This window comes from Aethalodelphis obliquidens, unplaced genomic scaffold (genome assembly GCF_003676395.1).
Source record: "Aethalodelphis obliquidens isolate GAN/ISIS:26980383/991018 unplaced genomic scaffold, ASM367639v1 scaffold15, whole genome shotgun sequence".
NCBI classification, from domain to species: Eukaryota; Metazoa; Chordata; class Mammalia; order Artiodactyla; family Delphinidae; genus Aethalodelphis; species Aethalodelphis obliquidens.
The window spans coordinates 8,316,387-8,333,141 of NW_020837959.1; the positions used below are offsets into that span (position 1 = coordinate 8,316,387).

Sequence of the window (16,755 nt, forward strand, 5' to 3'; positions counted from 1 at the left end):
CAATCTCTTCTCTGAAATATTTGGCTGAACTATATGCAATTGCTGATATTCAACCGTATTTGACCTACAAAAATTACAGTTTAATTTGGTTCAAGCTAAAGAATTAAGTTTTCTATTTCCTCTTATAAAGTCTAAACAAAAATCTAAAATTATAGATATATGCATATTGTCTCACTGATTATAAAAGTCAGATAGAAGATGTTTCTTATACTACTTACACAGAATTGACAAATTGTCATGTACTTCAAACAAGATTATAAGGGTACTCCCTTAAAACAAAGGTTCAAAACATTCTCATGATTAAAAGTAGAAAACAAAACTTTATTGATGAAAACTTCTTAAAATTTCCAGTATGAAGTAACAAAATCAACAACCTACAAATCTTTCAGTCCTTTGCATTTCAAGCAAAATATTCTCTTCAGAAAAATGCCCATTTCATAATATATATCCCCTTCTGTAGGCTAGGCATGTCTGAGTGGATAAATGGATATAAAATTCAAAAGAGAAGAAAATGAAAATATTTTAAAAAATAAAAATCTGAACCTTCTCCTTGAGGTGTATTACGATGTGGTTACCAACATATTCAGCACCTTGTAATAATCAAGTTACTGATTTGAGTCCCAGAACAGCCCCTGAAATGAAAGAACAAGAGATCCTAGTTGTTTGTGAGTCACAGGTTGGCAGCAGAAGAAAAACTGACAGCAACTGGAGAGGAGCTTAAATACATGAAATCCACACTTTCTGAACTATTTCACACTCACTTCAAGCAGCTAATTGTCTACATGTTTTTAAAAAGGAAAGAGCTCAGAGTCTGGAATACGGATAGTTGCCCTCTGAGTGATGGGGTATTCCTAACGCATCCTTAATTCTGTTATCAACATATGACGCCATACTGGGGGACCAGTCAAATATCAGATCTCATCTCACAGGTTACCTTGGGTATAGAAACTTCAGATGCCACTTGTTCTTTTACCCTACCCCTAAAGCAAGGTTTATTGTAGACTTATGAGTCTTTCAAGACCTAAAGTTCTTGTCAGCATTTGACAGTAACATACCAAGAAAGTCAAGAGTACCTGAATCGATGCACTAAGTCACCCATCTGCACCAATAGAAAAGATCAGTATCTTGAGTCTTTTCTCTTTTGCCTCTTTATTGAGAATCCTGAGAAAGTTGATCAGGAAAAAAATGAGGCAGGCAAGATACCACTACAAGTAAAAGAATTTCTAGACTCACTAAGTCATTTTAAATGAACTTTAACCGCTAGAGAAAAACTAGAAATCAACAGCCCCAATTTGGGGGGGCAGATACTTAGTACCTTACATTTTGAGCTTGGGAACAAAACTGCGACAAATATCTGGGGGTCAAGTCATAAGAAATCACTTCATGCTTAAGTATTTCAAATCGTGATGCTATTGAGTGAAATTGTGTTTGATTTGTTTATGTGTAATTTTATTGGACTTTGTGAAACTGCCCAGAATGTTTATATACTCTTAACTTTTAAAAGGACAAAAAAACTCTGTGCTTATCTGTTTATATACCGGAAATCACCCATCATAATCATATACAAGCTTATTTACTGGAGAAACTACAAGGTTATGTGTTGTACCACAGATATGTTCCTATTTAATACAGACTTAAAATCTTGTACTGCCTTAATGCAGTCCTGTATAGACCAGCTGCGTGAATAACACAAGTCGTCAGTACGCAGCATGGTCAGTCGTTCCCATCGTAATCACTGTAACCCTGGTAACCACTGTTCCTTCTCTCATGGATACTTGACATCTTTTTCCATGTCAAGTCCTGATGGAAACTAGCGCTAAAAGACCGGCCCAGACGCCCATGCTGCTTCTTGGAGATATTGTCCTCACTCTCAGATTTGGCAATTCCCTGGGCATGTGTTGAAGGTTGTGATTCTTGCCTAATGGTTCCAAATGGAAAGTTCCAAAGGCCAAATCTTTGCCAGTTAAGTCTCTGGAATGCTATGATGCAATGCAAATTTCCTCCAACCTGAGAAAAATAAAAAATGTTGGGTTCAGAAAATGATAGGAAATTAATTATACTAACATGTGGGTTCCCATGAATTCCCTTATTTTTCCCCCTTCACCTGCATCAAAACAGTGCTGATCCTTTGATTCATAATCAGATCACATTATCCTGCATCTTTCCTGACCAGCTGCCTTTACAAAAATATAACAATGCCCACAGGAGGCAAAACCCCTTCCCCCCATATGCCTGTCTACCACTCACACACGCTGTACCCGCCCAAGTTGACTAATCCAAACACCAAGATCATTCCTCTTCCTCTCCCTCCTATGCATTCTTCATATGATAGTAGGATAATATGGATGGGATGTCTACTCAATCCACAGAACATACCATTCCCTGAGAACCACCCCCAGCAGCCTTGTTGGTACACATGGTTCTGCCCCATGGCCACAGTTAATCGCCCTGGGAGTGAACACCTGACCCAAGCTGGGCCAAGTCTACAGAACTGGGCTGGAGGCATGCCAGTCTTAGTCTCGACCGTTCATCTGAAAGGGAGACCTAAGTTGAAAGACGATCTTCGGGAAGTAAATAGACAAATAGACAGCTAAGAACAACACAACTCCCAAGAGAATAAGACAGACTAGCTCCCTGGCCCCTGCTAACATTCTCTTGCGTGGTACCAGTTCCCCCTGAATCCAGGCTAGACTTCTTAACCTTTCCTTTTAAAGATACCCCTGTGTCCTTAAAGTAATTTTCACTTTTCTGTCTAAAATGGTCTGAGCTGGGTTTCTGTTATTTACAACTTAGAGTACTGGGTAAAATAACTGCATTTTGGCCAGTTGAGAAATACTTTGAAATACAGTGGTGTTCTTACCTTCTTTGTTTTTCGATACTGCAGACCCCTCTCTAAGTGCCGGATATCTAGATATTCCGGATTTTGAGTGTTTAGATCAGTAACAATATCTGCCCACCTATTGTTAAGGAAGGATAAAGCACGGTTTTCTTTAAGTTCAAAATACTATTGTAATGGAACTTTTCACATGAGCAATTTGCTACAAAAGCACCATGGCAATAATTCTCTTATCACAGGATTGTTGCATCCAATAAGCTTTCATAAATCCTTGTTTTTATGACAATTCTGTTTATCCAACTATTGCCAAGGTTAAAAATGGTTACTCTGCATATGAAATAACTATGTATCAGTCTGTTAGATGACATTCTGCAGGGTAACATAGAAACATTCGATATTTCCTTTTTAATTGGAGTCAAGTCCATTTTCAAAAGATGTATAAGTTAATATGTCTTTACTCACAAACAACATGATTGATTGTATAGAAAATCCAAAGCAATTTGTAACTGCTTTGGATTGCAAAACTATTACTAAAACCAATAAGTGAATTTGGTAAAGATGCAAGATTTAAGGCCTATATAGAAAAATCCATTGTATTTTTGTACACTAACAGAAAATAATTGGGAAATGAAATGTTTTAAAAATCAATTTGCAAGAATAATATTTAATATCTTGTAATAACCTATAATGGGAAATAATCTGAAAAAATATATATATATAACTGAATCATTTTGCAGTACACCCAAAACTAACACAACATTGTAAATCAGCTATACTTCAATTAAATAAATTTACAATAGCATCAAAAAATATACACACTTAGGGAAAATTTTAACAAAATACATATAAAACTCTATGCTAAAAATACAAAACATTGCTGAAAGAAATTAAAGCTCTAATTAAGCGGAGATAGAGTCTCTGTTCATAATGGGAAGACTCCATATTGTTCAGATGTAATTCTCCCCAAACTAAACTATGGAGTCTATGGATTCTACTCTAATCAAAATTCCAACAGGCTTTTTAGCAGAAATTGAAAAAAGGGGGGAGAGGGAAGGAGTTAACATACTTTTTGCAGTGAATAGCAGGATGTTTTCTACTTGATTCTCCAATTAAGATCCAATATTCTACTTCTTGTGGTGAGAGGGGGCCCCTGCTAAATAAAAAATACATTCACAGTAAGCTTCATAAAGTCATTCACCTCCTTGAAAATATTGCTTCAATTATACACTGATAAAAGATACACTGAAGTTTATGCATAGATAGCAGTCACCAACACTAGAATAGATATTGGAGTTTAGGCTTGAACAAATATCTGAAGGCCATTAAAGAGAAAGCATAAATTAAATTTAGGTTTAGAGGGCTTCCCTGGTGGCACAGTGGTTGAGAGTCCGCTTGCCGATGCAGGGGACACGGGTTCGTGCCCCGGTCCGGGAAGATCCCACATGCGGCAGAGCTGCTGGGCCCGTGAGCCATGGCCGCTGAGCCTGCGCCTCCGGAGCCTGTGCTCCGCAACCGGAGAGGCCACAACAGTGAGAGGCCCGCATACCGAAAAAAAAAAAATTTAGGTTTAGATCCCCTCTTACAAAATATAGGGCTAAAAATCCACCTCTCAGCATTTAGGAGGAAAAAAAAAAATCCTAGCATGCTACCCACCAGTACCCTTAAGCTACACTTCTTCTTTCAGTTTGCATTCAAAAAGTTTCAAAAGGCATCCTAAAAATAAAACCCTAAAGCAGCAATACACCTGTAGAACTTTTAAACCTACTGACACCCTAACCCCACATCAAGTAGGTGTAGGGTGGAGCACAGGGAAGTATTTACACAGCTGTAAAAGCATCTCAGGTGGTTCTTAGGTTCAGGCAGAGGTGAAGAGCTCTCCTCTAAAGGGGGCCAAGTAGGAGTACCTACTTCTTCACGTTTTACATTTGACAGGTGTCTGGAGTAAGGTGAAGTTGCAGGATCAAACTATAGAAAAAAACCACAATAAACCCCACAGCCAGAGAGATGAATAGGACACTTCAGCATCTGGAGAGACACCTGGTTTTTCTTTTGCTTCTCGTTCACAAAAATACAACGTCCAGCTTCCCCACCCAAAGGCCGCATGGCCTCCAGCCTCAAAGAACCCATCCTACCCCAGATGACCAAGCCACGTTCTCCCAGCCTGACCTTCAGCCCTCGCTGAGAAAGCAATGCTGCCTGTTCTCCTTCTCATTCACCAATGCCACCCACCCAGATAGAACAAACCAGAACTCAGCTGGGTGAGGATAACTGTGCTTATCAATCAACACTTCTACCCAGAGTACTCATGGCTTCTGTTTTCAACATTCTCAAATAGGACACTTCTTCCTCTGCTTTCATCTACCCTGGCATTATCTCAACCCATCAAAAAGAAAACTTGCTAAGGAGGAAAAAAAGTATTAACATTCAGCCACCCTCTCTTATTTACAGGCTGTCTCTTCTAAAACAATACAAGTTTACCTGGAAGTAGACATACATAGTTAATAAAATAGAAACTTTGGATCAACAAAGGAACAAATATAACCATTAGGGTAACATGGTTCCTGATATTAGAAATAAAAATTGGCTGCAGGCTTCCTGGTAGCCAGGACAAAAGGGGAACCCTGATAAATTTCATGTTATTCACCACAAGAAAGGAAATGCTTTTTAATGTACTCAGTTGCAACAGTCTTCTTGACACTAGATTCCACAGTACATTTTCCCTGTGGGATCCTGGATGAGATCACTGAGACATAATATGTAAAGTCCTTTGCAGCCATTTTATAATAAACATAAAAGTGATCTTTCAAATGGCTTTCTCTTTTCATGACTCTAACAATAGTATCTAAGTGGATAATGTAAAAGCACAATTAACCAAACAATTCTGCAGAAGATTAAGCTACTATGTTTAAAAGACTAGTCTCGGTTGATGTAAGGAAAGCAAATCACGAAGTCTTCCAATGTCTAATCAACCAAATATTTCTTAAATGCTTTCTACACTATGTTTTCCTGGTGGAGTATCCACATAAAATACAGAAATGCTTACCTGAATGCTTTATTAGCTTTAACAGGGGTTGCTTCAAAGCCAATTGGACAAAAATAATGATTTTGACAATGGTAGATATAAGCTAACGATTCATCTTTCAATCCATGAGTTAATTTCGACAAGGCCCCAGAAGCTACAAAAAACAAAAACAAACCAACTGAGGGACCATAAAGCACTCTCTATGCTTTATACAAACAACTAGTTAAGGACTCAAAGACAGAAAAGATATTACTTGGAACACATGGACGTTGCTGGGCAAAAACAATGAAAAGCTATCTAAAGGTTAAAAAATAATTAATGGATTTCAGTTTTACCCTTTAGACTGAAATTCAGGCAACCTGAATAGCAAACTAAAAAACTGAAAGTCCTTGCTTACCCGAACCTTCAAATAGCATACATGCTTGTCTACAAAATTTAATTACCATGTAAAACCTAATACCTAGTATATATAGCAATGGTCTCAACTCCTCTGGTTGTACACATCTGTCACTTGAAATTTCTGAGTAAGCATGCCCATTATAAGCATGTTTGTTTATAAGCTTTGTACATACACTACTGTACTAATATGTCTTTATAAAAGATACACAAAAAGTAGACATTTTTAATTAGATTAAAATATAAACATTCTAATACATTCTTCCCGTACCACAATGATCACCTTGCAGCTGCCATAATGCGGACATCCAAATCTGAAGACCACTGAGGTATATGGATAAATATAAACTCCAAACAAGTTCCAAAAATGAAAACTTTTCCCCACTAACACACACTTCAATCCCTTCTACAAAAGTCACACAAACCAGAGGAAAGACTTTCACAAGCTAAGTGATAAGAACATCTTAAGAGACGGGCTGGTAGTACCACTGCATCCTCTTAATAACTGCTTCTCCTTGTATATTTCCCATGGCTGCATATATTACTTATGAAGTAATTTCAAAAGTATTACCATAAGAAACGAGTTTTCACCAGCACTAAATACTTAAAGCCATTAACTGAGGTTTCATTAACTTGCATCTCCTGGAAAACACTAAATTATTCATGAACAAATAGCCCATTAAAACTGGAAATCCTAAAAATGGTTTAAGTCGATGAAAGCTTGCAAGTTATGGTTTTTCTGATTGACTTTCTGGCCACTGAAATAGCTGAAGACCAAATATGGCAGGTCAACGGCTGCAGAAGAGCCAAGGAGGCGGGACCCCACCCCGACTTCTGCAGATACACACAATTTGTGAGTTCCAAGGAGACAGTAATATTTCTGTCTTAAACTCTTTCTCCAAGGTTTCAGCTCGGCCCTCCCCACAGATATTTACTTCATGGCATACCGCCAGAGCATACCTGCACACAAGGCAATCTGTTCTACTAAAATCTCTATTTGATAAGGATAAATAGGTCTTTCTGCTGTTTTGGGTTAATTTCCCCAGATGAGTTAAAAACTGACATCCAAGGGCAGCTCTAAATGAAGAATGATAAGACCTAAAATTCAGAAGATGGTCAATATTTCATTTCCGTAGTTGAACTTGATTGTAGAGATGTTTCAGGACAGTAAGCGAATGTAAATAGATTTAGACTCCTCATAAATTCAGTAAATACTAAAGATGTTTATACACATAAGTGGTTTAGAAAGAACTCTTGAAATCTTTTTAAAATTGTGAAAATGTTATCCGAAATAACTAAAACTTTTTAATGAAAGAACTTTATTGTAACTTCCAAAACTTTTTAATGAAAGAACTTTATTGTAACTTCCTAATGGAAATTTTTAAGTATTTCACACTTTCCTCCTTAAGTCAAATGTAACACAAAACAGCTGGTTACTGTGATTATGAATAGTAGTCACATAAATATACTAGAATATATTCAGGGGCAAATGAGATAGTTATGAACATTTGCTCTCATTAATATTCACAGTATTTCATCTGCTATAAATACTCTATGACCAAGTCCTAGTTTTCTAGAGGACAGAGGTGGTGATTCTTCTTTGGCGTAATTATCATGCTCCTCAAGAATGCTTCTTCTTCTTACTTCAGGGTTACATGACAACATTCTGATGGATTTAGATTAGGAATCAGCGAACTTTTTCCTAAAGGGCCAGTTAGTAAATGTTGGAGGTTTGTGGATCATGGGCAGTATGCACACTACTCAACTCTGCCACTGTAGCTGAAAGCAGCCACAGACAAAAGCAGCCAAAGGCCACGTGTAAGCAAATGGATATGTCTTTGTGCCAATAAAACTTTATTCACAAAATGGGCTGCCGGCTCATGGGCTGTTGTTTGCAGACCTCTAATTTAGATCAATAATTTTCAAACATATTTTGAGATGGAATCCCTTCTGCAAGGGAAATTTACACGCCAGCCCAGTCCATAACAGGGATCAAAGCAGAGTTGCTGTGGCCAAAGAGGAGGTATAGGGAATCTAGGTGCCCACCCCTTGCCCCCTACCAGCCCGAGGCAAACTCAATTGAGCACAGATTGAAATTTGCGCACTGAATTTCCTATCAATGGAAGGAAATTCCTATCTGAATTTCCTATCAATGGAAGGAAATTCCTATCTGAATTTCCTATCAATGGAAGACCACACTCTTTATAAAGAAGCTGAATAGCATCTCTTTAGAAAGACTACAGCAGTAGTTCTCAAACTAGAGCACAAAGGGCTTGTTAAATAACAGATTGCTGGTACCTACCCCCTCGGTAACTGACGCAGTAGGTCTGGGGTGGGGACCAAGAATTTGCGTGTCTAACAAGTTATCAGGTGATGATGATATTCATCCAGGGGCCACATTTTGAGAGTCACTGGTCTAAGATTAAGAGGAAGATTTCATTTAATTCAACTCAGGAAGTAAATTATGAGCATCTACTAACTACAACAGCAACCACAGGGAAACAAAAGATAAGGAATGCACAGTACCTCAAGCTGCCCTCGTAAAACAAGTAACTTTGATATAGGGTGGAAAAGGACAGTGCCACAAAAAAAGGGTGTAATTCAAAGGAGAAAGCGCACATCAGGTTTGAGGAACCAAGAAGGGGGTGGCATCCAAGACAGAACATAATCAAGTGGCAGCATTTCAACAATCCAGACAGAGGAAAGAGCATGAGGAGAAAACAAAACCATTGCAGGGGAGGGATGGAATCAGGGAACAGCGTGTAGCCCAGTTCAGAATGTAGGGCACGATAGTGTGGAGAGGCCTAGAGTAGGGCAGCCCCCAGAATTTCAGGATAAGGTCAGAAAAAGATCACCCTCTGAAATAAAAGACAGTAAAGACAATATTTAATACATTAAGCTAGTCATCCAAGAAAGTGATTCTATTTAGGAGAAGACATATAAGTGTGTTACAGATGGAAGCTAAATTCAGAACGATGTTGAGTCTAGACCAGAGTATATCGAAAAAAATCTGAAACTTAAGAGACAAAGCAACCACTACCAAACGCAGAGCCATGATGTGCATGGTGTAGAGAAAGCAGAACCAACTAGAATGATCCAGCCTGCTGTACTGTGAAGAACAGTATATGTCCTGAGCGGCCGAGAGAATCCTGGTGCTTTTGATAGTGTATTTCTCACTCTCAGTTAATATATTAACATTATAACATTTTTTGAGCTTGTTGAGTACAAGTCAGTTTTGTAAAGCCTTATCATCTATAGAAGAACTCCAGAGAACTCTAAAAGAACTCATTAGGATGTATTTTTATACCCTCAAAGACAAGGACCAGATTCTGTAACCCAGCAACACAGTATCATCCTGCAAGGCTCCTACTCCCTTGACATCTTTTAAATCCAACTGGTACGTGGAGGACAGCAGGGAAAGACCAATCTGTTCTTGCCTGGAATGATGATAAGGAATTTACGCTTTAAGCAAGCACGAGAGAGCTCCCAACGTAAAAAGGGATATATTAGCACCACACGTTGGAAAAATTTATCCAGCCTGGTGTCTAATATGAACTGGAGAAAACCAGAGGACGAGGAAAACAGAATATGAACGCACAGTCCACCCAAGATGCATTAAGACACTGTAGTTAACTGGTAGCAATGGCCAGGGTGTGGGTATACATGAGTTATGTCAGGATAGGGCAGAGGTAGATATTCTTGGCTAAGCAAATATAAGAAGTTACAGTATCTACCAGAAGAATAAAAATGAAATACATGAATATTAGTGTAATTTTCAAGCTAGGTATTAAAAACAAATGAATCTAGACATCCTTGGTAGCTAAGTGAACCAACAGTTTGAAGTTACTCAAATAATAATAATAAAATAATAATAATACAATAATAGGAAGTGAATAATAAGTGAACCAATAGTTTGGAGCTAACATTGGCAACTTCTGGCACAAATTTTTATTATGAGTAATTACATCTCTAAAGAAAATACTTCAACTCATATTCATAGTCAAATCTGTTAATTCTGTCTTTATTCCAGGAGTGAGCTCAGTTTACATTTCCTGAAGGCCCACTGGAAATAAGCATGTCAATCAGCAAATAGGGAGTTACGAAAGAAGCGTAGTCCCCAGGAAAACTTAAGCCTGTTGTGGGAAACAGGCCTGATATTCCTTAAAAAAAATCTAAACAACAACAACAAAAGATACAAAGTATTTTTTTTAATGCACACTATCAACTAGCAATGGTTTTCACTACTGAATATCCCAGAGACAAATGAGAAAAGCATATCTCTACAACTCTTTCTTCTACAATGAGAGGGAACAGAAAAGACTTCTGCTTGACACAGGCAATACTCTCCCAACTCTGAACACAATCAGAAGTCCCAGGGTCACACGTGCAAGGTCAGGAGGCATCAAAGGGCTATTGAGGGCACTCCCTACAGTCAAGGAGATGGGCAGACACGTTAAAAAGATGCAATGTAATATAAGGCTGCACACTTCAAATGCTAAACAACAGATGCAAACAATCAGAACTACAGGAATTAAGAGAAATCCGAGCATCAGAGATAAGGCAGGGCTTGCAAGGGACCACTGATTCTTGAAGCGGAAGACAAGAATATTCCAAGGGGGAAGCAGATCAAATATCCTTCAGGAAACACACATAGACAAAGAGACAGCAAGGAGTGAAGGGTTGTAATGGGGACGATGAACACAGGAATCAAACTGGGAAAATATAGTATTGAAATTTATTTAAAGAAATTACAGCAACCATTCCTTTCCCCTCCCAAAAAAGAGGGGGTGGGGGGAGAGAAGAGCTTGTTTATCCTATTACTCGAAGGAAAAACACTGAGGTATGTTGGAAAGTATATTCTTCCTTAGTTTCTAATTGCCTGATCAATTACGGAGAGAGATAGTGTTGACAGCCTCACTGGAAACAAAAAAAAATTACACACCATATAAAGCCGCGCTTCCCACGAAGACAGGCCCCCTGCAAATGCACAGAGTTCAGTTAGGAAGAATAAAAGCTAACATTTATTGAGTCCTTACTCCGTGTCAAGCAAGGTGTCAAGTGTATTACAAATATGTCTCCTTTTATCTTCACAGTGACCCCATGGGGTGGCTCAGTGAGTGAGTGTTTACGTGCCTTGTTCAAGGTCACAAAACCAGTATGTGCAGAAACCAACATATGAACTCCAAGTTTGCCTGACTCACAACCAACTTGATAGACCTGCTAAAGGTCAACAGAAATATACCCTATTCTTTGTTCACTCCTTGATTTTGATAAACCATATACCCTCTCTGCTGACAGACTCCCTGCTTGACCAAACTTCAGTTAGGCATCTCTGAGCCCTCTCCTCAGCTAGGCTGGGATCTTGGGCTTCTGCGTCCATCCTTGCTGAATCCAGTTTTAGCAAAATTCCTGCTGAAATCAGTTTAGAGAGAATCCCCCCACCCTGAATAGCTGATCAAGGTCCTCACCCTTCACACTTGGCCTGCCTGTTATAAGAATCCTGTTAGGCCAATTTAGCAAGATTCCCCACAGCCCCACCTTGATGTCTCCTCTTAATAACTTTCCATCCACGGAACCGCTCACTTTGGGAGTTGGCTACAAATTCCCAGCTGTCTTTGTTGTATTCAGAGTTGAGCCAGATCTCTCTCCCATATCCCAGTTCTGTGTTACAACAGTCTTCAGTAAAGTCTTCCTTACCCTTTTAACAAGTGTCAGAATAAAATTTTCAAGTATCAGAATAAAATTTTCTTTAAAATTTTCCTTAACACCATATTTATTGTAGGTTTCTGATTGTAAAGTCAAAAGATGACTGTGAAGGGGCTTCCCTGGTGGCGTAGTGGTTGAGAGTCCGCCTGCCAACACAGGGGACGCGGGTTCGTGCCCCAGTCCAGGAAGATCCCACATGCCGCGGAGCGGCTGGGCCCATGAGCCATGGCCGCTGAGCCTGCGCGTCCGGAGCCTGCGTGTCCGGAGCCTGTGCTCCGCAACGGGAGAGGCCACAACAGTGAGAGGCCCGCGTACCACAAAAAAAAAAAAAGAAAAAGAAAAAGATGACTGTGAAATTTTAAAAATGGAAATTGTCAAATAATTCAAATTATTTAACTAGCGCATAACTAAAACAATCCTTAGGATCGACTCCAAAACTCTCTGTGATAATCAAGACCCTTCTAAAATAGAACTTTGTCCCTTTCATAGTCCATTGTCCTGTTGTTATATGTTATTATGCAGGTCTGACATCAAATATTCTAAAATCCTTGCATTCCCTTTTAGGAAGAGGAACTGCAAATTCCATGCCGCTTCCTGAAAGGGTTTTAGTAGCAGGCAAGTAAGCACATGCGCACATGCGCGCGCGCACACACACACACACACACACACGAACACCATGGACCCAAACAATACAATGTGTTAAGGTAGTGTTTATGACATGCCTTGAATCTTTTAAAAGTTTTTCATGCAAAGATGAAAAGAGTTAAAATATTGAACTGTATATTGAAAAGTGGCCTACATATTACTATTATCTATTATGGTTTCCCCTTGGATAAAGAGTGATAGACTGTATTTCGTATTTATATCATGTGCCATGAATCAAAACCAATCTTCAAGATGGATCCTAAAGCGTGTGTGTGTGTGTGTGTGTGTGTGTGTGTGTGTGTGTAAATCTTCTATATGTTTACTTACCAGTTTCTCCAGCTGTTTTATTCTTCCCATGAGGCTTATATAGAACATACGAGCATCCTTTTACGTGGAAGTGGTCGTTAATTTGTCTAAACCATCTGAAAATAACAAGAAGACTCGCTCATAGCAACAGTTCCATAACAAAGAAGGCACTATTCCAATTCCAGAGAAATTCGGGCAGAGCCCAAGTCTGGCATATCTACCAGAGGTTGGGCCCAAACAGCTGGATGCATGGTTTACTATCAATGCACATCTACAGCATTATTATTTTGCAGAACTAGAAATAAGGTATTGCTTCTAAGCGAGGGCTTCGTACCTCATAAGTGTCGTATTTCCAGTGAAAGGGCCGAACCTAATATCCTCAAACGGGGGTTGAAAACCCAAAATATGTAAAGCTTCTTCTTGGGTGATAGCTGGAAGACTACGAAAGAAATATTGCCTTTCATTTCACAGTTCCAATCATATGCAAATATAACCTGTCTCAATGTTACTGTGTCTGTCTGATTTGCAAACAATTTTAGTAGTATTTTTGATTTTTGTTTTATCAAAAATAATGCATGCACATATTTTTAGCTAAAAGGCTTAAAACAAAATATGGCAGTTTTCCCCCAATTTATGAAAAATCTGTTCTTAAAAATCTTCCATTATAGAAAAAGCAACACCAAATAACTTTTGAATTTGGAGTTCAGGGATACCACTAAATTAACATACTTACTTTCCAGCTCCCATTGTGCTATATAAGAAATTCCAACAAGAAATTAATGAGGAGATACCACAAGAAGTCTTATACTGTGGTCGGCTTATGCAGTACCTGAGAAAATAAAAGACTGTTTTCACTTGAATGAATACAAAATATGCATACAGAAATAGAGCACTCATGGCAACTGAGTGTGTTACATAATGAAAACTTTGATCATTTAAACCACCAATGTAAAATCTTTATTCATTTATTTTCATATTTATTCAACACATTATAAATGCATAATGACAATAAATGATGTATTTTAAGAATGATGGCTAAGTATGACTAACTATTAGTTAAAGTGGATGTTACCCAAGCCAATGGAAAAAAATTAAAGATATATAAATTTAGACACCAACAATTAAAATTTCGATGTAAACTCCTAGTTGAGCTACACATATGATTATTTGCAACTTCAGTTGTAGTTCTTTATACAGTCTGGATATTAACCCCTTATCAGATATGTGATCTGCAAATGTTTTCTCCCACCTTGTAGGTTGCCTTTTCACTTTGTTGATTATTTCCTTTGACGCACAGAAGTGTTTAAGTTTGATGTAGTCCCATTGGTTTATTTTTTCTTTTGTTACCTGTGCTTTTGGCATCATACCCCAGACATCACTGCCAAATCCAATGTCATAAAGCTTTTCCCCTATGTTTTCTTCTAGGAGTTTTATAGTTTTAGGTCCTACATTTATGTCTTTAATCAATTTTGAGTTATTTTTTGTGTATGATGTGAAGAAAAGGTCTTAAAATACCTTTTAAGAGGTCTTTTAAGGTATCCCTCATTCTTTCACATGTGGGTATCCACTTTTCCCAGCACCATCTTCTGAAGAGACAGTGCCTTCCTCATCCTGTGGTCTGAGCACCCTTGCAGAAGATTATTTGCCTGTTTACGTGAATGTCTATTTCTGAGCTCTATTCTGTTCCACTGGTCTATATGCCTGTCTTTATGCCAGTACCACACTGTCTTAGTTACTGTAGCTTTGTAATGTGTTTTGAAATCAGGAAGTGTGTGGCCTGTGTTGCCCTCCTGCAATCACCACCTTCCCTGTAATTCACTAGAGGCAGTGTCCTCAGCTGGTATCTAGGGGATAAGCTGGAACCTTGGTGGCAATCAGCACAATGTTTCCTTCTGCAACCTTCTCTGCATTTCTGTAGTGCTAATCTGGATCTCCACAAAGAACTCAGATTCTTCCCCACTGACTCAACGGCTCATACCCTTAGCTCTAACCAAAGAATCACCAAACAGTTTGGGGTCATCCATGAACTTTAAAGAAACCTGCATTGTTTGAGGCCAGCAGTAATCTGTGAGTTCTTGGCGTCTCCTTTCTGTTAGTCCAGAATGCACAGGATTTGAAAAATATATTAGAGCCTATGGTTTGGGGATGATGCTATTTCTTTGCTTCATGGAAGATAGAGGTTTCCACATTTTTCATTTTGCTGTTATTGTTTTCATGGGTTTGAGGGAAGGAGTGGAGTAAAAAGACCTTACTCTGTCATATTTCAATCTCCCTCTTCCATCTGAAACACCTCTTCACAAATCCTTGGGATCAACCCTAGGCACTTTTAAGATTTTTCACATTTTTTCATCAATCCAAAATTGTTTACTGGTCTTATTCATGACCAGCTTAAAACTTTTACCGACATTCTACTATCTTCTGTGGGTCTTTCCATTCAATCTCTAATCTTGTAATATACTCTGGGAAATAAGCTTGTGATCCTGGTAATTTTTCCCCCTCGGTTATTTCTCCTATCTGTCCTTCCTCATCCAAGTCTTTATGTCCTCACATATTATACTATTAAATATAATTACTCATATATGTGGTTATAACAAATCTTAAGTCTAAGGGATTCAGAGCAAAATGCACAAAGCCTCGCTCCAAAAAAACTGAAATTAATGTTTTTGATTTGTGTCTCTTCTCCAATACACTCTACATACTAACTATTAATACTAACAATTTATCTTTGTAAAATATCCTTTCGTTAAGAAATCATCAATGGCTTATCTCTACTCCAGAAAAAAAAATCTAAATCCTTAGCCTGATATCCAAGAACTAGATTGTGACGTGTGTTACGAAGAAAGAACATGGGGACTTCCCTGGTGGCGCAGTGGTTAAGAATCCGCCTGCCGATGCAGGGGACACGGGTTCAAGCCCTGCTCCAGGAAGATCCCACATGCAGCAGAGCAACTAAGCCTGTGCCCACAACTACTGAGCCTGCGCTCTAGAGCCCATGAGCCACAACTACTGAGCCCATGTGCCACAACTACTGAAGCCCGCGTGCCTAGAGCTTGTGCTCTGCAACAAGAGAAGCCGCTGCAATGAGAAGCCCGTGCACTGCAACAAAGAGCAGCCCCCGCTCACCACAACTAGAGAAAGCCTGCGTGCAGCAATGAAGACCCAACACAGCCAAAAATTAATTTAAAAAAAAGAAAGAAAGAAAGAACATGGACTTTGGAGTCCAACTCTCTTCAGTTTCAATATCACATCTGTGTATTTGCTATGTGACGCTGAGTAAGTTTCTTAGCTTCTCTGAGCCTCGCTCCAGACAGGCTGATCTACTCTTCATTACCAACCTGCCAGACACTTTCCCACCATCCGTTCAAAGACCTTTAGACCCTCCATCCCCTCAGATTTCCTCTCTTAAGACGCAGCTCCTCAGTGAAGCCTTTCAGTGATCATTACCACCTCTCATGTTGGTTGTTTATTCCCACCCATCAAATTTCCTGAGATATTTTACATTTTCCACTGTTCTCAACTAGATTGGAGAACAAACACGCATGTTGTACATCTCTGTATTCTCAGCCCACAGTAAATGGTCCAATATTTATTAAATAAGTGAAAAAAATCTAATATTTCTAAAGCCTCACACAAAAGAATTTTTAAAACCTCAAATTACAGATCAGTAATATTTAAAAGCTATCACAAATTAAACATCTTTTTCTTTAGAATAGGAACTGTACGTTAAGGTCACCAAATGGCCCCGGTTGGTAAGTGAAAGATCTTCTTATTAAAAGAATGCCAGGCTTCCCTGGTGGCGCAGTGGTTGAGAGTCCGCCTGCTGATGCAGGGGACGTGGGTTCGT

At 38.8% G+C, this 16,755-nt stretch overlaps 1 protein-coding gene across 8 annotated transcripts in view; it reads right to left on the minus strand.

Annotated features, from left to right (window-relative positions):
* Positions 1-300: 300 nt before the first annotated feature.
* BIVM (basic, immunoglobulin-like variable motif containing) overlaps positions 301-16,755 on the minus strand; it is a 27,400-nt gene continuing 10,945 nt past the window's right edge. For 3 of the 8 annotated variants that reach the window (XM_027115865.1, XM_027115862.1, XM_027115863.1), the window contains 7 exons: positions 13,645-13,740; positions 13,246-13,350; positions 12,933-13,027; positions 5,880-6,012; positions 3,903-3,989; positions 2,861-2,957; positions 301-2,007 (listed from right to left, as the gene is read on the minus strand). In XM_027115865.1, coding sequence (XP_026971666.1) covers positions 1,714-2,007; positions 2,861-2,957; positions 3,903-3,989; positions 5,880-6,012; positions 12,933-13,027; positions 13,246-13,350; positions 13,645-13,740 — 907 coding nt within the window. In that variant the 3' untranslated portion in view covers positions 301-1,713. The remainder of the gene's footprint in view (positions 2,008-2,860; positions 2,958-3,902; positions 3,990-5,879; positions 6,013-12,932; positions 13,028-13,245; positions 13,351-13,644; positions 13,741-16,755) is intronic. The other 5 variants (XM_027115867.1, XM_027115864.1, XR_003434642.1 and 2 more) reach the window with 4 other exon arrangements.